The sequence below is a fragment of the Cololabis saira genome, chromosome 12 (assembly GCF_033807715.1).
Source record: "Cololabis saira isolate AMF1-May2022 chromosome 12, fColSai1.1, whole genome shotgun sequence".
Classification (NCBI taxonomy): Eukaryota; Metazoa; Chordata; class Actinopteri; order Beloniformes; family Belonidae; genus Cololabis; species Cololabis saira.
The window spans coordinates 33,062,123-33,084,682 of NC_084598.1; the positions used below are offsets into that span (position 1 = coordinate 33,062,123).

The 22,560-nt window shown below is 42.1% G+C and overlaps 1 protein-coding gene across 1 annotated transcript in view; it reads right to left on the reverse strand.

Annotated features, from left to right (window-relative positions):
* Positions 1–10,828: 10,828 nt before the first annotated feature.
* Positions 10,829–22,560, reverse strand: part of epha2b (eph receptor A2 b) — a 35,579-nt gene continuing 23,847 nt past the window's right edge. Inside the window, exons 10-17 of the mRNA XM_061736669.1 lie at positions 22,372–22,494; positions 18,469–18,654; positions 18,313–18,374; positions 17,434–17,643; positions 17,172–17,321; positions 16,158–16,351; positions 15,248–15,403; positions 10,829–12,737 (exon numbers count right to left, since the gene is read on the reverse strand). Coding sequence (XP_061592653.1) covers positions 12,629–12,737; positions 15,248–15,403; positions 16,158–16,351; positions 17,172–17,321; positions 17,434–17,643; positions 18,313–18,374; positions 18,469–18,654; positions 22,372–22,494 — 1,190 coding nt within the window. The 3' untranslated portion in view covers positions 10,829–12,628. The remainder of the gene's footprint in view (positions 12,738–15,247; positions 15,404–16,157; positions 16,352–17,171; positions 17,322–17,433; positions 17,644–18,312; positions 18,375–18,468; positions 18,655–22,371; positions 22,495–22,560) is intronic.

Sequence of the window (22,560 nt, forward strand, 5' to 3'; positions counted from 1 at the left end):
TTTTCTATTTCAAAGCCTCTAAAGAAACTACAAACATGAAATAAAAACACTTTCATTGCTTTGTTGGAAATTAGACCCTGTCGTCATGCTAATGGGTATTCAAAAAAGGGAAAAAAAAGAATTGTGATATGGTGTTTTGACAATGTTTATGCAGCTTGTGTTTCACTCCAGCTCTGAAAGGTAGAAAATACACATGGGGCATTAGGTCAGACTGGGTTAAAGAGCATTCAGCAACTTGGATGTGTTTCATGTGGTTGTCACTTAAACCTCTCCACCCATGTCATGCATCCTCCCATGACATTAAACATGATTTTTTTTTAGGTTCTAGTGGGTTAAAACTCCAAAATCCAGTCTTTCAGAAACCTTGGGATCACTTCTCATGTTTTTGGGAATGTGTTCACTAAATATATAAATAAAATAGTAACGAACCATGTAATAAGTAGTTTATAAAATCCACTCATGCTCCTTTGTCTTGTTACCTTTTATTCATATATCCCATTCTTCCTCAAAACATGTGACATGGTTTCAAATTAAACCTGTTTATCACATTGCATCGTGCCTTACACCAGGGGAAGACACATGAACTTCCTTATAATATGCTGCCCCCATGTGGTCTGGAGTGCTATTGTTACATATTGTGGCTTCAAATATTAAGTCATTTTAAAGGAGACGTTTTGTATTTCATCCATGGAAATATACCGGTAGTACAAAATACATGTACATACAGTACGTACTTTGAGGTAATTCATACATTTAAAAAAGCTACGTCGGTAGAGAGGTTGCCCCGCAAAAAAGAAAACAAATGTTGTATTGTGAATAGCTGCTGTGCAATACCGTTCCTGACCACATGGGGGCGGCATAACAAAAGAAAAATCCATGTGTCGACCTCTAGTGGAATAATATGGTATTACAAGCCGGGCAGTTCCCACTCATGTACAGTATTGTCGGTGGTTCTGTTGTCGACACAGCAGAGTTACATGCCAATGTGGTCAGAAGTGGTATTGCAGCATAGAGTAGCTCTAAATGTCTTCTATTTTTTCCCTCCCTGTTCTTGTTTTCATTTACACAGTTTAAGAACTAATTTGAAAATGCAATATATGTATATAAATATATATGTATGTATATTTTCTAATTTCATGTACTTTAAAAGGTGATTTTCTGCGGTGCCTTTTACTCCAGATTTCCTTACTTAAGCCTGAGTTATGGTTTTGCGTTAAACCTACGCCGTAGAGTAAGCGGCTACGCGGGAAGCTCTCCGTAGCCTACGTAGCCTGACGTGCACCTCTAGGGTTGCCAACCGTCCCGATTTAGGCGGGACATCACGCATTTGAGCCAAAATGAGCGCATCCCGCACGGGACGCTCTTTGTCCCGCCGCAGCGGCCGCACGGGTAAAGGGAGGATGCATATATTTTTTCTCTTTGTGCGCCGCGCATTGTGTGTCTGTCTGCCTGCCTGTCTGGCCAGCTGAATCCTAAGGGCACTAGGACCGCTCAGTATGCAGTGCTCACGTGCTTATGTGCGTGTGATTCAGTCTCTGTGTGTGTGTATGGGCGTGCGCGCGCGATGTGGGTATGCTGCGTTGGTTTGTGAGGAAGTGAAACGCGTGCCAATATTTACATCTAGTCTCACACGGAAAAATGAGCGCTGCTGCAGGAGGATGTGAAAATGATGAGAGAGAAGATTTTGCAATTCTGATTTTGCACTTTTTTTGTTGGAAAAAAAAGAAACGTTAAGTTACTGTAAAGTTAGTAAGTTTCAAATAAGTAGGCTAGGCAATAACCTAAAACTGTTTGCACAACATGGTTGCACTAGTGGGCCTACGATTTAATTGATTATTGCTGTTACACTGTTTACATTGTTTTAAACTGTTAAAACACAAAAAAATGAGACAGCAATTGTCATCTTCTTATTTTGCACATTGTGCCAAAAATAAATACATACTTGAACTATAAGTGTCTCACATGTATACCTCAAATACAAAACTGATCAAACTGATCATGAGTTGTTATTACAATCTTGTTACTGTAAGTGTATTTAGTGTAATACAGTAGCCTAATGTGTTTGTATAGTCTGTTATAGGTATTGTGCCAAAATGCTGTTATTTATGCGTTTTTGACCCCCAAAAACCCCAAAAGTTGCGGCTTTGCCGGGCGGCGAGGTGTCCCTCATTTTCAAATCTGGATGTTGGCAACCTTATGCACCTCCCAAAAAATGTAACTATGCATCGAGGCAACGCAGACCCAACGCAGACCAGAGGGCTGTGATTGGTTCGCTTGGTAGCAACGCATTTCCGGTTCCGGTTCGTGAAGCAGTTGTGAACTTTCAGCACTCTTTTCTTCGTGTTTTTTTTTTTTTGTTCTTTTGCACAATAGTTGTCCTTATCTCTTTGATTCACTGAGACCAGAAAAGCCGGAAGCTAAACAAAGTATCAACTAGCGCTCAGGGGGGGTACTGCACCGCAGCGAAATGGAGTAACGGAGAAGTCCGAAGGGTTCACGACGGCATCACGGCAACGGCGTAGGCTCTGCGTTGGTTTAACGCAGAACCATAATTCAGGCTTTAGCATTCAGGTCTATTAATTGTGCATGAAAAAATACAATTCTTCTACAGTACAGTATAAAACTGCAAAATCCAGGAAAGAGCATTAAAGAAGCGGCTACTAAAGATGTGAAAAAGGCATTGGCTCAAACAGATCTGCCAGAACCGTAATGCTCGGGGTGACATCAGCAGGGTTATTAAGAGAAATGTGGAGTGAATTAGGCAGACGTTTCAAAATATACAAAGAGCCTGCTGAGAGACAAGGCTTGCATCAACAGTGGCTAGTGTTACGGCTCTCCACTCCCCCTCGTGTCATCTGTGGTGACATCAAACAGCTCTCAGCAGCGCGGTCGGGGAAGTGCTTCATGTGGGCAGTGATTATTTTCTCCTTATTATCTTATCAAGTAAGTCCATTGTGGAGTCTGCTTCCGACAGATTAGTTTGTTTTTGCATGAATTAAACCTTAAGAGGAGCTTTGGCAGCATTTGATGAATAAGATCCTGAATAAGATGCAGTGAAAATTGGAAAAATCAGGGGGCTCTGAGGGGACTTAGCTAAAGGAGTAATCGACACACAACCCCTGCCTGGAGCTGGTGAGAGACGAAGCGATGGAAAGACGCAGGAAGACCAATATAGACAGAAATTGGAGGATGTGTTTTCTGGTCAGGAACCGATCGCTAAAATTAGCAGGGATGTAAATTCCAGAGTGTTGCCGGTCTTCAGACCTGCGCATGACACCGAGAGCTGCCAGAAGGACATTAAAAAGAAAAAAAAGAAAAACAAAGAAATATGAGGGCAGTGGTGTAGGGAGAGGTCATCCATGGGCAGCGCTGCGGTAATGTTTCCCTCTTCCTTACTTATTTTTTGATTTGCCTCCTCCGGGGCAAACAAAGACATCTAACAGGCCACAAGAAGGGGGGGAGAGCGGCGGCCTCCGCACACATCAGTCCGCGGAGGGGAGGCTCGGGCCCTGGACGCCAAGCCTTCAACACAATCACCACACATGCTATTGTGGCATGCAGTAAAGCTCTGGTATGGCTCAAATCTCCAGCTAATCCCCTCCCCTCCCGCCGTCATCACTAGGCCTCTACGCCCCCCCTCCCTCTCTCTGTCTCCCTACGCATCCCTGTCATCTGCACTGCTAATGACAAGACACAAACTTCCACACATTCGAGCACAGATAATCACATTGCAGCGTATGACAAGTACCAAAAACCAAACTCCGCTTTGATGCATGCTGAAGTAGATTTCTGCATAAATCCCCCAAAAAGTACAATCAGTGGCTCGGCTGTGCAGCCCTGCACTCCTTTTTCCATTGTGGATGTGAGAAAGAGTGAGAGAGAGTGAGAGAGAGAGAGAGAAAACACTCCACCGCACTGTACAGCGGGAAATGGATGGATGGAGATGGAAAATAGTGGAAGACTTTCTTAGTTTACAGTTGCCACATAAAGCCAGGACTATTTCTGGGGCATCTTATTGGTTTAACAGCAGCAAGAACATGCAGCCAGCTGGAAGTCAAGGATAAAAACTCATAAGGGACTTGGTGGCGGATCCAAATTCCCATGCTCTGTCGGTGCATGTGTGTGTGTGTGTGTCAGGCTTTTTAGTGCTACTTCTCTGATTAATTCAGTGCTTGAATATTTATGTTCCTCTCTGTGGTGTGCAGCTTTCATCTGACAAGTGCATTTTGTGCTTTGGTAACTTTTATCAATCAGCCAAAACTGATCATTTTTCAGGACGCACGGCGCCAGGGACTTTCCTGCAGCAGCGGCGGCGTTGGGGGGGAGTCACAGAGAGCCAGCTGACTCCGTTGAGGTAAAGAGAGAAGAGAGAAGCAGGGCATGTTTGGACTTGCTAAATTCTTGCACGGTTATAATTTATTGATATTTGCAGATCAGAGAATTAAATAGAAACTAATCTAATGGCTCATGCATGCAGTTGTCGAAACTACTCACATGTTGACTCATCTGCCCATTATCACGCACTCATCCCTCTGAAATCAGACACTGATAGCATCCAAATATAGTCTTTCACCTGCAGCACCTGACTGTCAGTTGTTTGATGACAAGAGGGAGGAAACAAAGAAAAAAATCTGCAATTGTTGGAAAAAGAGACGGGAGTTCTGCTGATTTGATTTAGATGGTTGTGGTTAGGTTTGACAATCGGGCTGTGGTCCGACCGACCGCGCTGTCTCAGGCTGTGCTCAGATTAAGCGTGTAGAAAAGAACATTACAGCCTCATTTATTTGAAGAGGGCTCGTCAAGGAAGCCCTGGAGGACCAGCTAAACCCACAACCGCTGCGTGGGTCAGCGACATGTACGCACACATGTTCCAGGTGGACTATTTTGAAGATAAATGTGATGAAAGTTCACATAATTGCCGCGTCGATGACTTAGATTTATAAAATCGGGCCTCGTGGTGCGATGAATCGCTCTGCTGTGTTCTGGCATGAAATAAGCCTTCGGATGAATAGATGTGTTAGTCACACAGCAGATTTTCAGGAGCATATTTCATGACTCACCTGTACCTTAAACAATAGCCCACATGATTCTTTTTTAAATGCAGGGCTAGTGCAGTTATCACATTTAAAACGGTCCGTATTTATAGGCTTTCCCACCATCTGCACCAGTATGGTAATGACAAATACTCATAAAGAGTGTTTAATGCACACACACTGAATTTCAAAATGCTGTCTGCCCACTTTAGTATTTGATTTATGTGCTTACTCAGACCTCAAATGAAGTATAAAATGTTAAAGATGAGCCATCCTGACAGGCTTAGATAATACACTAAACATTATAACATGTTCAGGAGAGATAAAAATGTGTCTGCTCCAGTTTCAAATGTCAAAACATGTTGGAGTACCCGAGAAGATCAGAGGAATTGTTAATGGGAGTTGTTACTTTTTACTGTTCTTCTATGACAAGTACAAATGTCAGTTTCTTGGATGATTTGACGATGGTGCTGCAACACCGGCAACGACTGAAAAACCTTGCAGTCCTGTGTCTCAAGATCCCATGTTTGCCTAATTTGGATCTCTGCAGTCCGTGTGTGCACCTAAGAATTACAAGTGAAAGAAAATAATGCTGATATGTATGAGTTTTGGCTTTATGCAAACGGCCGCGGCAGCAGAAAGGTTCGTGGGAGAAGAGAGTGTGCTGTTTATTTTTTCAAGGCGCAAGCAGCAAATCAAAATCTGATCTCCGTCAGATTTCTGCAAACATCCGGGCTGAATGTCTTTTCGTCACATTTGAAATGATTCCAGGATCCGAGCGTATGAAAACATTATTAGCAGCCAGTGGCTGAGTGGGTGTATTTGTGTTTTGCGTGATTGTGTGTGCATGAATGCAGGAGTGTGTTTGCACATCAGTCTGCAGGAGGTAATGAAGCCCTCACATGTTTATTACAGGTTCCCACCCAGCAGCAGTGTAAGCACCTCCTGGGGGAACTATAAACATCCTGGCGTGGTATAATAAATAAATAAAGCTTTCTGGTCTGTGCAGAGGTAGAACTAGGATTTTTCTATGTTTCTAAGGGGCCAGATTTTTCACAGCGTGGCCAAGTACTCGTCCAGCATCATTTTCCATATATGTGTCCACTCCACCATGCAGACATGTTTAAAGATTTGATCTTTTGGGTCAGCTTGGTCAGTAACACACCACATGGATAAGCAGGACACTTCTCTAGTGAAATGCTGACGTGAATGTTAACGTTCAGGCCTCAGGACGGCGCCATGTTGGCAGGAGATGACTCCACCCAACGTTGGTTAATCCAAAAAATATGCAAATGTGAGGAAGGAACAGGCCTGGAAACTGGTTGAGACATGCTCACCAAACCTCAAGCATTACCTAACATACCTTGACTTGATGAAGTCTGTCCGCCCATCTTTATTTCTGGTGATTATGAAACAACTTGGGCCCAGGCCGGGCCGGCAGGAGCTCCGGCCGAGCTGTCCACCCGGACCCTCGACCGGTCAGGCACCGGAGGGGTTGGGCAAAGTTAGTCGATCGCTCTTCCAGCTGAGCCCACGTCAGCGCGGGCAGCAGGTGGGAAAAATGACAAACAACTGGACGGATGTTAAGCTTCCACGTCAAGGTTCATCCTTGAGCCCTTCTGGCCAACACAGAGCCGACGGTGGAGGAGCGTCAGCACAACAAAACATTTTATTCTTAAATAACAACATGACTGAGGAAGGTCCCCCGCCTTCTCTGTTATGCTGTCACTCATGATTCCACGCCCCTCTCAGTTGATGCCACGCCCCCTACGCCAGATCAGGGCCAAAAGTCTGAAACTGAAAAAAATATCTGAAATGGAAAAAAAAGACGTGAAACTGAAAAAAAAAACATGTGAAACTGAAATAAAAAGATTTGTAACTGAAAAAAGATCTGATACTGAAAAAAAAATTGAAACTGTATAAAAATAAGTTCATGATCAAAACTTTAATTTTCAGGTTCAAATGCTAGTTTTTCAATTACAATGTTATTTTCAAATTAGCAAAACTTTTGGCCTTGATTTGGCTCCATAATAGTGTAAATAAAATAAAAAATGTTTATAAAACATATCAATTATCATGCAAACATTTGTTGCCTTAAGTTTAATTGAAAAGGTTCATTTTTTTTAAGAAAAAAAGCTACTTCTTTATGTACCAGGTAGTAAAAAATGTCATTCCTGCTGTAAAGTTAAGTATTTTAACAAAGTGGTCAGCAGCGCTTGACTTTGCTTTTGGAGGCAGCTCCTAGTGGTCGTTCAAGGAACTGCACCTACTGCCCCCCGTGGTGACAGTTTAGCACGAGAGGATGCAGAGACCGTGTAGAAAGAGGAGTTATCTGACCGTGGACAGTGGAGGTCACGTGTTTCTGGTCCGGAGTAGCTCAAATAAAATCATAGACTATAACAAAACAAACCAATGGACAAACCATCAAGTCACATGACCCACTGGTTTCGAAACCAACGGGAAAACGCCCATCAAATATGGAAGTTACAGCAGAACGGTTGTTAAGTGCGGTACCATGAGGACTACGGGCGAGGAGGCGATAACAGCTAGCCATTGGCTGAGCCAACTGTCAATCAATCATATTAGAAATTAATTAAATGCTTTATAAATGAATAAAGCTTTCTGGTCTTTGAAGAGGTAAAACTAGGGTTTTTCTATGTTTCTAAGGGGCCAGACTTTTCACAGCGAGACCAAGTACTCGTCCAGCATCATTTTCCATATATGTGTCCACTCCACCATGCAGACATGTTTAAAGACTTGATCTTTTGGGTCAGCTTGGTCAGTAACACACCACATGGATAAGCAGGACACTTCTCTAGTGAAATGCTGACGTGAATGTTAACGTTCAGACCTCAGGACGGCGCCATGTTGGCAGGAGATGACTCCACCCAACGTTGGTTAATCCAAAAAATATGTAAATGTGAGGAACGAACAGGCCTGGAAACTGGTTGAGACATGCTCACCAAACCTCAAGCATTACCTAACATAGCTAGACTTGTGAAGTCTTCCTGCCCGTCCTTGTTTCTGGTGATTATGAAACAACACTTGAAACGCGGGCCGTCAGGAGACTGTGGGGTTTTGGCAAAGTTAGTCAATCAGGCCTCCAGTTGAGCCAACGTCGGCGCGGGCAGCAGGTGGGAAAATGACAAGCAGGATGGATGTTTATCTTCTTCATCAAGGTTTATCCTTGAGCCCCTCTGGCCAACACAGCACAACAAAACATTTCATACTTAAAATAAGAAGTATTTTTCCTTTCTTCACAGCTCAAAACAATGAAAGAGCTCAGTAGCTGAGGTAATGAAAGTTTGCACTTTCAACCGTATAGTGTAAGTTAAAAAAAAATGTTTATAAAACATATCCATAATCGTGCAAACATTTGTTGCCTTAAGTTTCATTGAAAGGGTTAATTTAAAAAAAACTACTTTTTCATGTACCAGGTAGTAAAAAATAAAATTTTTGCCGTAAAGTTAAAGGAGCTGTATGTAAGAGCAATACTAAAACGAATCATAAAATGACCCCGATATGTCAACAGACATTTAAAAATCATGTTCATTTCAAATACTTATGTCACTGACAACAGCACTCAAGCCAGGATATTCCTGTTTAAAAAGAGGAGTTGCAGCCCTCAACTGATGTTTATGTTTTCATTTTTTGTTTTGGCCTGAAGCTCCACCCTCCACCTATCTCCCAATCACCAAGTCAGTATTGTTTCTGAAGCTCCACCCTCCACCTATCTCCCAATCACCAAGTCAGTATTGTTTCTGAAGCTCCACCCTCCACCTATCTCCCAATCACCAAGTCAGTATTGTTTCTGAAGCTCCACCCTCCACCTATCTCCCAATCACCAAGTCAGTATTGTTTCGGCATCCGGGTTGCCAGCTCGGCTCTAATTATCGCAGCCATGGCAGCCTACGTTCCTGCTGCATTCTGCAGCCTACCTGGCAACCTCTGGTCGGGGGGAGGAGGGGGAGGGTACATGCCGCTCAACAATATTTTGAAAGTGACTGCAGTACCAGTTTTGGCCATTTCTTACAGACGGCTCCTTTAAGTATTTTAACAAAGTGGTCAGCAGCGCTTGACTCCCTTTTGGAGGCAGCTCCTAGTGGTCGTTCAAGGAACTGCACCTATTGCTAGTGGTGACAGTTTAGCGCGAGAGGATGCAGAAACTGTGTAGAAGGAGGAGTTATCCAACCCCTTGACAGTGGAGTTCACGTGTTTCTGGTCTGGAGAAGCAAAAATAAAATCATAGACCGTTAAAAAAAAAAGTCACATGACCCACTGGTTTCGTAACCAACGGGAAAACGCCCATCATATATGAATGGAAGTTAGCTGTGGCTACCAGCTCCTTCAGTCGATCCCCACCGAAATGTCTGCAGAGTTGCTGGCAGACGTTTACAGCTGAATGGTTGCTTTGTTAAGTGCGGAACCACGATGACAACGTGATGAGGAGGTGATAACAGCTAGCCATTGGCTGAGCCAGATGTCAATCAATCATATTAGAAATTAATTCAATGCTTTATATGAATTCTCCTGACATGGTACACAAAAAAAAGAGTTGTGATGGATATGAAGGCCCTGTCCCAATACACCCACTTCCCCTACTTTTCAGTCCTACCCCTAAATTTTGCGCGTTCCCGTGAGGGTAGTGGTGTCCCAATTCCTCTTTCCACCTAGGGGGAGTGCTGAAAACGAGGGGTAGTGGAAATGAATCTAGCCCTACAGGGCGAGGGATTTCGGATGCACCCTAGCTGACCGAGGGCCAGAAAAATTTCCCAGAATGCTTTTCGCTGTCATTTGCGGACTGAATTAAAAAAAAACATGGCGGACATTTCTTATTTTTTACATTTCTAGCGAGAAATATGTATTTTGCTTTCATAATAGTCACTCAGTGAATGTACATAATCACTCGTTTGACCGTTGTTGTGAAGTCTTTTTCAAACCTCGCCAGAATAAAGGCTGATTTATGGTTCCGCGTTACACCAACGCAGAGCCTACGGCGTAGGTTACGCGGCGACGCGCGCCGTACGCCGTACGCCGTACGCTCTGCGTCGTTATTTGGATAAACTGAGCCCAGGTTGGGGATCTTAACGGTTACTTTTACGGCTGAAAAAATATTAAAACTTAATAAAGTGGCATATTAACAGAGCAGCTGAAATTAAAACAGCTTTTGGCTCTCAGCTTCCTGATTAGTGGTGGTGCTAAAATTAGGGGTAGGGGAGTATTGGGACAGGCCCCTGGGAAGATTTCAAGTGCCCAAAAATCTGTGGCTTCTTTTTTTAGGGGTAGTGGTAGAAAGTAGGGGGTGTATTTGGATTGGCCCGAAATCAAACAACTGAAGCCAAAAATAATAATAACTTCATTTCTGCACTAAAGTTGGACATTTTAACGTGGCACAGTAGTTGCTTTTTGAGCCGGCCCCCAGCGGCGAGTCAGAGAACTGTCTGCACCGAATCGTATTTCTGCATGAGCCTCGACCCGGAAGTTAGAGGGTGAATAAAACTGCTCTGTAGAATAAAAGCACCAAAAAAACTGGAGTTCAGATGACTCCAGTCCACCGTGGAGCCCCACCACCCCCAGTTACCAGCCAAAACCTTCTTGATCAGCAAGTTGGATGCGTCACCTGGTGTCAACTTGTTTAGAACTTTCTTCTCTCTTTAAACCACTCTTCCTATTTCACACTTTAGTGCCCCTAACTGTTTCAGCATGGATTGCATCTCTCTATAATGTGATTTTCTGATGAAGATGCCCTTCAGGTATTAGATTTCCGTTGGGGCCCTGGCCCCCATACCTCTCATGCTGCCGTTCAACTGTCACAAGGTGATAAGAGTCTCAGCTGCAAACAGTTCAGGTAGAAAGAAAAACAACAACTTTTTTTGTTCACTTCTTTTTTTTTATTGAGAATTAACAAGCAACTTCAATTTATAAACCAAGCTCAGTGTTTACCAGGATAAATAAATAAAAGTTAAAAATAAATAGACTATTAAATACAGTATAATACAATGAGCGAATAGGAGGGAATTTGCAAAAGAGGGAGTCCGATGAAGCGACTCAAAAAATATTTGGAGAGGCAGTAAAAGTAGGAGACATCGCTTAGAAAAACGACTGTGAAAAAATACATTTGGCAACATGGTTAATATTGGAAATTATACAAAATGTACAAATGTAACTGCAACCAATGAACCAAAGCAATGAAAAAAAAAAATCACTTTTCTAAAGATGGGTGTATCATCTACGACAGAATCATACATTTAACAATTCAGTAAAAATTCAAGTAAAAGAAGGTGTTCATCAGTAACACAAAGATTTGCAGTCATCAATTAAGAGCACCGGGGGATTCTGCTACACGCTCACCACCGCACAGGAGAGGAAGGCTGCAGCACACTCCTGCTAATGTTGCACAAAGAGGCACTTTAAGATGTGTTCAAAAGTCTGGAACGAGTCGAGCACTTCACTGTCAAAGCATTTAAAGCTCATCCTGACGACGCGTTACTCAAACCAGCAGTTTTATGGCTGAATATTTATCAAGCTTTTGCAAACTAGAAGTAAAAAAGAAAAAGAATAAGTTGAAATTACGAACCAAACTCTGAAGTTGTCATCCCAACAGCAGCTTTTTTTTGTTTGTTTGTTTTTTGAGGGCTTTGTATGCCACTACTTCCCTCTAAACTACCAGATCTGCAGCATTCAAACAGAAAATCCACAGTTTACAGTTTTTTTAAGATTGTTTTGAGCCACTTTCATTTCATTCGTGGACTTTGAGCGTCATGGCTGTTATTCTTGCAGTTATGAAACAAACAAAGATTAAGTGATTCTTGATACAAGTGCTACATTATCATATTCCCCCCCTCTGTTAACCCCCATGCTTTTTTTTTTTTGGTTGCTCCCACAATACAGACAAGAAATGAAAACAAAAAGTGAATTTCTACAGAGTACCTCACACACGTCCTCTCATGTTTTCTTGTGAACATCACTCATGAGGTCATAGCTTAATTCCTGCACAGAGCCAGCGGGACGCCGGGCTACAACGCCAGATCCAGACTCTCCATCTCTGGACGAGCTCGAGCTCATTTCAGCCCTCCTGATGGAGCAAAGTGCTAATTTAGAAGAGGAGCTTGTGCGACGTCAGCGGCGAGCAGAACCTGAGCCGTGGCCGGGCCCCGCCACTCTCCCGTACTGTACTTCCTGTCCATTTGATCCCGCCTTGAAACAAACTCAGGGTGCAATTACACTAAAGCGGGTTGTTCTTTTTTTAAGAAGCAGGAATGGAAAATGAAAACAAACAAAAAAAAATGCACAAGCATTGAATTGTATCTGTAAAGAAGACGTGTATTATAAAAAAATAGATATTTTAATATACAGAGTTCTACTTGATGCATCTGTTGCTGTGTAGGGGCTCCATTCATTCCCAATGGGGAAAAAGGGGGGTGTGGGGGTAAAAAATGTACAGCAAGAGTGTCTGATTCATTCATTGGGCCAGCAGGATGGCACAGTTCTTGGTTCTGCTGATCAAAAGCCAATCCCGGCCGTGCTGCTCCAGCTCGAGTTCAAAGGGCCGCCTGCCGCGGTGGCCGATGTTGGATTTCCCTTCATTGTGAAGATCACACGGCAAACACGCTCAAGGTGCTGGTCTGGTCCTTTAATCCCAGGATGCTGTACGCTATTCTTTTCAAATGGCCGGGCAGTCTCACCCCGATGTTCTTGATATCCCTGTCAAAGACACAGACATGACAACGTTTAAGAGAAGCTGCACAGATTTTTTTTCGTTTTCTTTTTCCATCTGGCTTCACTCCAAAAGCGCTCCACACACACACACACACACACACACACACACACACACACACACACACACACACACACACATGCATACACACACATGCATACATCCTTCCTGCTTCTCAAGCTCTTGAAGTAATCAGCCAGTCTTTCAACATGATGAAATGCCAGCCTGGAGCTGAACACGCTCAGGTCCGGCCTGATCCCGCTCACTTAGGTGTGGCGCGTTTCAACTTTGTAATCTGTGGAGGTTTCACTTCATCTTCTGCAATGAAGGGGGTATTACCGGGGGTTTGTGCTCCTCACGAGCCGACCTGCACAGGCTCCGCGTGCGCACCACTCTTCAGTCAAAGCCTTAATTACAGCCTTAATTACTTAACGAGGATTCTCCCTGTTGACCATGAATCACTTGTCTGGCAAGCAGAGGGTGGATTGTAAATAACTGGTGGTTTTTCCGAGAGTGCTACCAGATGCCCCGCTGGAAAACGCGGGGCCATGAAATCACACTATGCTCTACGACAAATACTTCAAAGAGGGTTTGTCTCTGCTGCACAGTTTGCCCATCTTCCCAAGATCAAGAGCGAGTGACATATATACACACTGACAGAAGAGGGAGGCGACTCTTTTGAGCGGGTTATGAGGTTAGGAGACGCTGTGCGTGGCCTTCGTCGTGGCCCCGAACCAAGCGTGTGCTTCGCTGTACTTCTTTCTTTTTTCTTTTTTCCACCCAGAAAGGTGGGTTTGTTTTGTTAGATTGCCTCCTGTTTCACTCCCACACATCTGGGAAGACCCAATTACCTCAATCCAATATGCGCTATCTTCGGGGGGGACATTCCCAGTAGGGATGGGCCGTATGGAATAAAACATGTATCACGATCATTTCTGGCATTTATCCTGATAACGATAAAAATGACGATAAAAAAATACTTTTTCTTTCTTTCTTTCTTTCTTTCTTTCTTTCTTTCTTTCTTTCTTTCTTTCTTTCTTTCTTTCTTTCTTTCTTTCTTTCTTTCTTTCTTTCTTTCTTTCTTTCTTTCTTTCAGGCTCATTTCTTTCCTTCTTTCTTTCCTTCTTTCTTTCAGGCTCATTTCTTTCCTTCTTTCTTTCCTTCTTTCTTTCAGGCTCATTTCTTTCTTTCTTTCTTTCCTTCTTTCTTTCAGGCTCATTTCTTTCTTTCTTTCTTTCCTTCTTTCAGGCTCATTTCTTTCTTTCTTTCTTTCTTTCTTTCTTTCCTTCTTTCAGGCTCATTTCTTTCCTTCTTTCTTTCCTTCTTTCAGGCTCATTTCTTTCTTTCTTTCTTTCTTTCTTTCTTTCAGGCTCATTTCTTTCTTTCTTTCCTTCCTTCCTTCCTTCCAGCTCATTTCTTTCTTTCAGGCCCATTTCTTTCTTTCTTTCTTTCTTTCTTTCTTTCTTCCTTCCTTCCAGCTCATTTCTTTCTTTCAGGCCCCTTTCTTTCTTTCTTTCTTTCTTTCTTTCTTTCAGGCTCATTTCTTTCTTTGTTTCTTTCTTTGTTTCTTTCTTTGTTTCCTTCCTTCCTTCCTTCCTTCCTTCCTTCCTTCCTTCCTTCCTTTCCTTCCAGCCCATTTCTTTCTTTCTTTCTTTCTTTCTTTCTTTCTTTCTTTCTTTCTTTCTTTCTTTCTTTCTTTCTTTCTTTCTTTCTTTCTTTCTTTCTTTCTTTCTTTCTTTCAGGCTCATTTCTTTCTTTCTTTCTTTCTTTCAGGCTCATTTCTTTCTTTGTTTCTTTCCTTCCTTCCTTCCTTCCTTCCTTCCTTCCTTTCCTTCTTTCAGGCCCATTTCTTTCTTTCTTTCTTTCTTTCTTTCTGGCTCATTTCCTCAATTTATCATTTTTACCGCGAGATGACAAATTCTTACCGTGGGGAATATTTTTGACGGTTTATCGTGAACGGTAAAATATCACCCATTCCTAATTCCCAGAGACCCTCAAATGACAGCACGTCCATCCCCTTCAGGTCCTTAATCTCCTGGAGTCTCTCCTCCTCTGCAGGCTATCCTCTCCCCCTCCCTCCTCTAATGCTACAGTAGCCACGAAAAGGGTTCTGACCCAAATATGCACGACTGGCGGTTTCAGGGGTTCAAGCAAAAGTGCTGCCCATGGCAGCTAGTGTGTGTGTGTGGGTGCGAGGGAGGGATGAGAGAAAGAATGGAGAGAGCAAAGCAGAATGAGAGCTGCGGCGACCACAAGCCACCACCGCCACTCCGCCACTAATGAGCCCGCTCCTTCTCCTTCCCTCCATTACATTTTCCATTTCAAACATTTCTCAAGTTGTAACCGAGGTTAGAGATCACATTGTGCATAAACTATTCAGCTGGTAAAAAAACATTATGGGAAAACTAATACGATAGTCTAATCGTGGACTTTATTTCTCTAGTTTCATTTCACAACTTCTTTGCAGAGATTTCATGAATAAATGCATGAAACTTACTCGTTCTTCATCTGCAGGACCTGGTCCATGGTGAGGACGCCGGCGCAGGTGAAGTTCTCGATGTACTGGCTCATCTTGATGGACTCCAGCCACTCGGACACCGACCGGAAGGGAGACCCGTCCGAGCCGCTCGTGCTGGGCAGGCGGATGGATACGCTGACAAAAGGAAAGAAAAAAGACCCAGGTGACAACAATCAGGCAGGCTTTTCCCACAACAAAAGGCCTGTAATTACCCTGCAGGAAACCAGTTAGTGATTAAAAACCGGTTTGAGGAGTCGAGGCTCAGCGCTGATCAAGATACGGTCATGACAGCCTCGTGTCCCTTCTCACCGGTTCTGGCATTAATCCACTCGCACAAAAGGAAAATCTGCATTCAGGCACGCAAACTCAAACAATGAGGAGGTTCCATGTTGAATGCACATTCTTTTCTTTTTTTAATCTCCACACAAAGCCAGGCGTCAGCGCGTCTTAATACCGCTCCCCTCCTGCTTCAATTGAGCCCGAAAACCTTTTTTTTTTTCTTTTTTTTTTTTTTTAAATGAATGTTAATCAAGAACAGCTCCTGAGATCTCGTCCAAGTCAGGTTAGCACATGAATCCATGCCTCCTCTACATCAGGAATCAGATTAAAACATAGCATCATGTCTAAAGACAAACCTCAGTTTATTTGAGGAACGTCAATAACCTTCACTATCTTTATTTTATTTTATAAGTTGTATAGTCTCAGGATTTTTGACTCGACTCTAAAACTGAATTTAATATTAACCGTCCTGCAAAAGCTTTGGTTGCAGGTTGTTTTTTTCCCAAGATCTAGGGTTTGATAGTGCAGCTGCTCCCGGATGTGGAGTCAGGACAGGACAAATACGCTTTATGAGCCCCGGCCCGCTGTCCGATCCATAAATGACTCTTACCGTGGGTCAAAGTCTGCGATGGCCTTCAGGGACTCGGGGCTGTGCAGCAGCTTGTCCAGCAGGCTGACGATGTCTCCGAAGCGCGGCCTCTTGGAGCGATCCTGCAGCCAGCACTGCAGCATGAGCTGGTACACGGCCGAGGGGCAGTCCATGGGTGCGGGAAGCCTGAACGCCTCGTTGATGGCCTTCATCACCTGCAGGACGGGTGTCAGGGAACCTTTTTAGATCTTAATTCACTAGTAACATTCAGTAAAAATTAGGGCTGGGCAAGTTCACGCGTTATTATCGCGTTAACTCATTCATTTATTAACGCCGACATTTATTTTATCGCGCATTAACGCATGTTGCTCACATGCTTTTGTTTTGAAAAGTCTTTTGCCGGCTGCTGCGGAACCGGAAGAGATTTCGCGGAAAAACATGCGGAAAAGTTAAAACAGAGCGGTAAAATTACGGAACGGTTACATTTTAAAGTTCTCCCAGACGGCGGATTCGACCACTGTAAAGGAAATTTCAATAGTGATTTCTTTTTTTGTGCTTCACACTTTCTAACAGAGACATTTGGTGCTGAATATAGACTGTTAATGCTGCTCCCCGTTAAAAGTTTCTTCTGTTTCCTCAGAAATGGCCTGTTTTAATGTCATCATTGTGGATCAGGGTTTTGTTGGTAGACTTTTTTTACTTTTCATAAAAAAACAGGATGACATTAATGCCCTGGCAGTGGCAATAAGCTATATTTTATTTGACATTTTTACACCAAATATGTGTTACTGAGAAGTCCTGATGTTTGCTGAGATGTTTGCACAACAAATGTTATGGCACTTTCGTTCATACTTTTATAAATAAAAGTGCACTTTACACAACTTTTGAATTCATTATTTGATTTTGCATATACAATGTGATTAATCGCGATTAATCAGGGAAATCATGCGATTAATCGCGATTAAAAATATGAATCGTTGCCCAGCCCTAGTAAAAATGGTTTAAGTATGTTTAAAGGAAGCAAGGGAAGCTTGCCTCATGGTTGCTCATGTCCCAGTAAGGTCTTTCACCAAAAGCCATGACTTCCCACATGACGATGCCGAAACTCCACACGTCACTTGCGGAGGTGAACTTCCTGTAAGCGATGGCCTCTGGAGCGGTCCAGCGGATGGGGATCTTACCTCCCTGTGGGAGAAAAACACAGCTCGTGAGATATTCATCAAACTAAACATCCTCGTAAAGTCCTCTAAGCACCGTGCTACACCTTCTCCTTCTCTCTGGCTTCATATCTACTTACGCTGGTGGTGTACGTCCCCTCAGGGTCGTCCTCCAGCACCCGGGACAGGCCAAAGTCGGAGACTTTGCACTCCAGGCTGTTGTTGACCAGGATGTTGCGTGCAGCCAGGTCCCGGTGGACGTAACTCATGTCAGAGAGGTATTTCATACCCGCGGCGATACCCCGCAGCATGCCCACCAGCTGGAAGGAGGAGAACTCGCCATCGTGATCCTGATGGGAAAAAAATGTATTTTATGATCAAAACTGCACTAAAATTATGGTAGCGTTTGCTTCTCTTTTGGCCAGACGACTTATTTTGTTAAAATGGAAGGACAAACTCCCCCCAACTTTTAAATTATGGGTTAAGGATCTTGCACGTCATTTGGCACTGGAGAGAATTTGTTACTCCACAAGAGGGTGTGCCCAGACATTCTATGATATCTGGCAACCTTTCTTAACCTATATAGGAAAAATGGACGCCACTGAGATTGCAGGGGTGTGACACTGACCCTTATATTGTATAATTTACTTATTTGCTATCTGTAATGTTTATTTCTATTTTTATTTATTTATTTATTTATTTTATTTTTTTATTTATATATCTTTGTATGTTTTTATTTATTTATTTATTTTTTAACTTTGTTGTCTTTATTTTTATCTCTGAATGGTTAAATAATTTAGTTGTAGGGATGGGGCTCCGTTGGAGCAAGACATGTGGGGGTTATAGTTAAGAATTATACTATGTTAATTCTAATTCTCTTGTATGTAATTATTCTGTGAAAATTAAAAAAAAAAAAACAATAAAAAGACTTTGAATTAAAAATAAAAAAAACTGCACTAAAATTAAGATAAAACCAAAATACAGAACAATTGAAAAATACTGGCTGCGTCAGGACTCACCTTCAGGTACCTGTCCAGGGCTCCGTTCTCCATGTATTCAGTTACGATCATAGCATGTTTAACTGCAGGAAAACACAACAGATCGTGAGCCACTAGCAGTTCAAAACAGACAGGAGGATTACAACCGATAAAAATGGTTAGAGAGGACGTCCTTACATTTGGTCACCACCCCTTCCAGGTGGATGATGTTCTGATGGGTGAACTGGCCCATGATGGAGGCCTCGCTCAGAAAATCCTGCCTCTGTTTCTCCGTGTAGCCCGGCTTCAGCGTCTTGATAGCCACATACACGTCCTTCCTTCCCGGCGCTTTCAAAATCCCCTTGTACACCTCACCAAACTCCCCTGCAAGAAAACCCAGTCATTAGGTCAAACTCATATCAAACACGTCAACCTTCAAACACATCTTTGAAGTCACAAGTTTACATGCAGCAAGTTGTCGCTGGCCTTGAACAGTTAGTTGAGGGAATTCGAGGTACACCTGTGGAGTTATTTTTAAGGCACACCTTCAAATACAAGGCCTTCATTGCATTACATCATGGGAAAATTAAAAGAGGTAATGAAAATAACTGTTCATCTCTGGAAACGAGTCCCAGATGTACGGAAGAGTATTAGGGCCAGGCAGGAGAAAAATAAAATTAATATTTTAGAGGAGGAAGATTTTTTTTTCATTATGCACTTCAAGAAAAAAGTCGAAATGTCGAGAGAAAAAAGTTGAAATGTCGAGATTAATGTTGAAATGTTTAGAAAAGTCGAAATGTTGAGAAAAAAGACGAAATGTTGAGAAAAAAGTCTAAATTTCGTGAATAAAGTTGAAATGTTTAGAAAAAAGTCGAAATATCGAAAAAAAAGTCGAAATGTTTAGAAAAGTCGAAATGTTGAGAAAAAAGTCAAAATTTCGTGAATAAAGTCGAAATGTCGAGAAAAAAGTTGAAATGTTGAGAAAAGTCAAAATTCGTGAATAAAGTCGAAATGTTGAGAAAAAAGTCGAAATGTTGAGAAAAAAGTCAAAATTTCGTGAATAAAGTTGAAATGTTTAGAAAAAAGTCGAAATGTCGAAAAAAAAGTCGAAATGTTGAGAAAAAAGGCGAAATTTCGACTTGATTCACAAAATTTCGACTTTTTTCTCGAAATTGTGTTTCAACAATCTCGACATTTCGAATTTTTTCTTAACATTTCGTCTTTTTTCTCGAAGTGCACAATAAAAAAAAATCTTCCACTCTCAAATTTGTTTCTCTTCCGTACAGATGTCTGGTTAAACAATGATATGCTCTTATAAACAGCATGGAAGTCCGGAGCCATCATAACACTCAGGGAGGAGACGACTTCTGAGATGGACATGCATGTCCAACATAAGCTTAAAGGCGACGCAACAGGATAGAGCCACTGCTCCAGAATCACCATGATTATCGCCAGATTACAGATTGGAGCTCCACATGGGGATAAACATCTTTATTCCTGGAGTGTTTTCCTGTGGTCCAAAGAAGCTAAAATTAATCTGTAGAGTAACGGTGATCGTTAATTATGTTTTGTAGGCAAAGAAAATCATCTGTGTCGCAGCTGTGAAGCATGGAAGTGACAACATTAATCTATGGAGCTGTTTTGGTTAAGGGGGGTACCGGAGAAGCTCATTAATTTCATACATTTTCTACTTTTATTTATTAGTTTATTTATATATTTATCTTATATATATTTATCTTATTCATTTATTGTTATATATATTCTAATTTTGAATGTATATATTTACTAATACCCTTAAACAAACAATTTATCTGTTTATTCATTTAATTGTTTACTTGAGGGTTATACATACATGTGTGTGTGTGTGATTGGTTGGGAGGGTTTTTTTCTTTTTTTCTTTTTAATTGTCTCTGCACTTTGGTTTTAATCCTGTAAAGCACGTTGTGTTGCACAAGGTACACAGAGAATGCTATACAAATCAAGTTTGATTGATAAAACAAAATAAAACATTATGTGGATTTACTGCAACAACGTCCCAAGAAATCAGCCAGAAAGTTCAAACTCGGTGTGGGTTTGTCTCCCAAATGAACGTTGACCTCAAGTGTGGCCCTGAATTAGTTTCAAAGAGGCTTAAGGATGACTAAATGAAGCCGGGAGCTCAGTCCTAATAGGAAATGTGTGGGTGGCGCTGAGGGGGCGAGCAAGAAGACCCGCAAGCCTGACTCAGCTCCGCCAGCTCTGCCAGGAGGACAAGGCCCCGGCTTGTGGAGGCCTACCCAACATGTTCCTGCCAAGCTAAACAGTTTAAAGGCAAGTCCACCAAATATCATCAACTTTTATATTATAATTGTGACATTTTAAAATAAAAAAAAGAGAACTGGAAATCCTGACCTTACTGTCAGATATGGAGAAAAGCGTATAAACTTGTGGTTGCCGCTGTGCATGAAACGGTTAAATGATAGGTATCAAATGATTGTGTCTGCAATATGTCCCATAAGCTTTTTGGCTTAAGGGTTTGGCCGCGAAACAGTAAGAAAATAAGGAAGTCAGGAAGTCTCTGCGGCTGTTTTGCCCGAGGTGCACTTACAAAGGTGTGTTCAGGCGGGGCGTTGAAAGAAACAGAAAGAGGCAGAGAGGTAACATTGTGTACATGTTGGACGGCCTGCGGTGCGGGAGCATGGGAATCAGCTGTCACATACGGGGGGGGGGCGGTCGTGGGAGCGGGTGCTCGTAAAAGACTGCAGGTTCAAAGGGTAAAGGTGGTCACACTTGAACAAACGTAACCCCCGTGATAAAAAGGCCCGGGAAGGCGTTCGGTAGGGATGGGCGGTATGGACTAAAAACAATAATTTCTGGCATTTATCCCAATAACGATAAAAAAAATACCAATTCAACTCAACCTTTGTAACTATAAATCTATCTTGCTCTCATTGCATGTTTGTTACACAAAAACATCATCAACGGGAATTTATCCTTTTTTCTTTCTTTCTTTCTGGCTCATTTCTTTCTTTCTTTCATTCTTTTTGGCTCAATTCTTTCTTTCTTTCTTTCTGGCTCATTTCTTTCTTTCTTTCTTTCTTTTTGGCTAATTTCTTTCTTTCTTTCTTTCTTTCTTTCTTTCTTTCTTTCTTTCTTTTCTTTCTTTTTGGCTAATTTCTTTCTTTCTTTCTTTCTTTCTTTCTTTCTTTCTTTCTTTCTTTCTTTCTTTCTTTCTTTCTTTCTTTCTTTCTTTCTTTCTTTCTTTCTTTCTTTCTTTCTTTCTTTCTTTTCTTTCTTTCTTTCTTTCTTTCATTCTTTTTGGCTCAATTCTTTCTTTCTTTATTTCTTTCTGGCTCATTTCTTTCTTTCTTTCTTTCTTTCTTTCATTCTTTTTGGCTCAATTCTTTCTTTCTTTCTTTCTTTCTTTCTTTTTGGATAATTTCTTTCTTTCTTTCTTTCTGGCTCATTTCTTTCTTTCTTTCTTTCTTTCTTTCTTTCTGGCTCATTTCTTTCTTTCTTTCTTTCTTTCTTTCAGGCTCATTTCCTTCCTTCCTTCCTTCCTTCCTTCCTTCCTTCCTTCCTTCCTTCCTTCCTTCCTTCCTTCCTTCCTTCCTTCCTTCCTTCCTTCCTTCCTTCCTTCCTTCCTTCCTTCCTTCCTTCCTTCCTTCCTTCCTTCCTTCCTTCCTTCCTTCCAGAACCATAAATCATATTACACAAAAACTTCATCAACGGGAATTTATCGTTTTTACCGCGAGATGACAAATTCTTATCGTGGGGATTTTTTTTGACGGTTTATCGTGAATGGTAAAATATCGCCTATTAGTGTTCGGATATCCTTCAAAAGCACCGTCTCTGCTGCAGTTTCTCCTCCTCCTTGTAATGTTTGTGACACCTTCAGCAGAAACATGCATCATCGCAGCCAAGAGTTGCCACACAGCTAAAAGTGTCTCAACTTGTTGTGTGAGATGAATGTTAATCTCCCAAAAGTAACCACCATCACTCAGCCTGTTGAGCTGTGGAAAACGCAGACTATAAACAGGGCATTTGGGCACCGCCGGGATCTCTCAACATCTCCCAGCTGAGCACCCACAGCAGATTTCCCTCAGCGGGGTCGTCACTCACCAGCTCCGATGACTTTCTGTTTGGTTACGTGGCTTGGGTGGATTTCAGTGGCAAACTTCAGGACCGCTATGTTGGGGTCCTCATACGTATGTGGATCCACGTAGGTCAGCGGCTTCAGCTGCTCTGTGAGCCAAAGGAAGATTGTTAAACGCTGTTGAGCAGATTAAATCACCTTTTATATAAAGATAG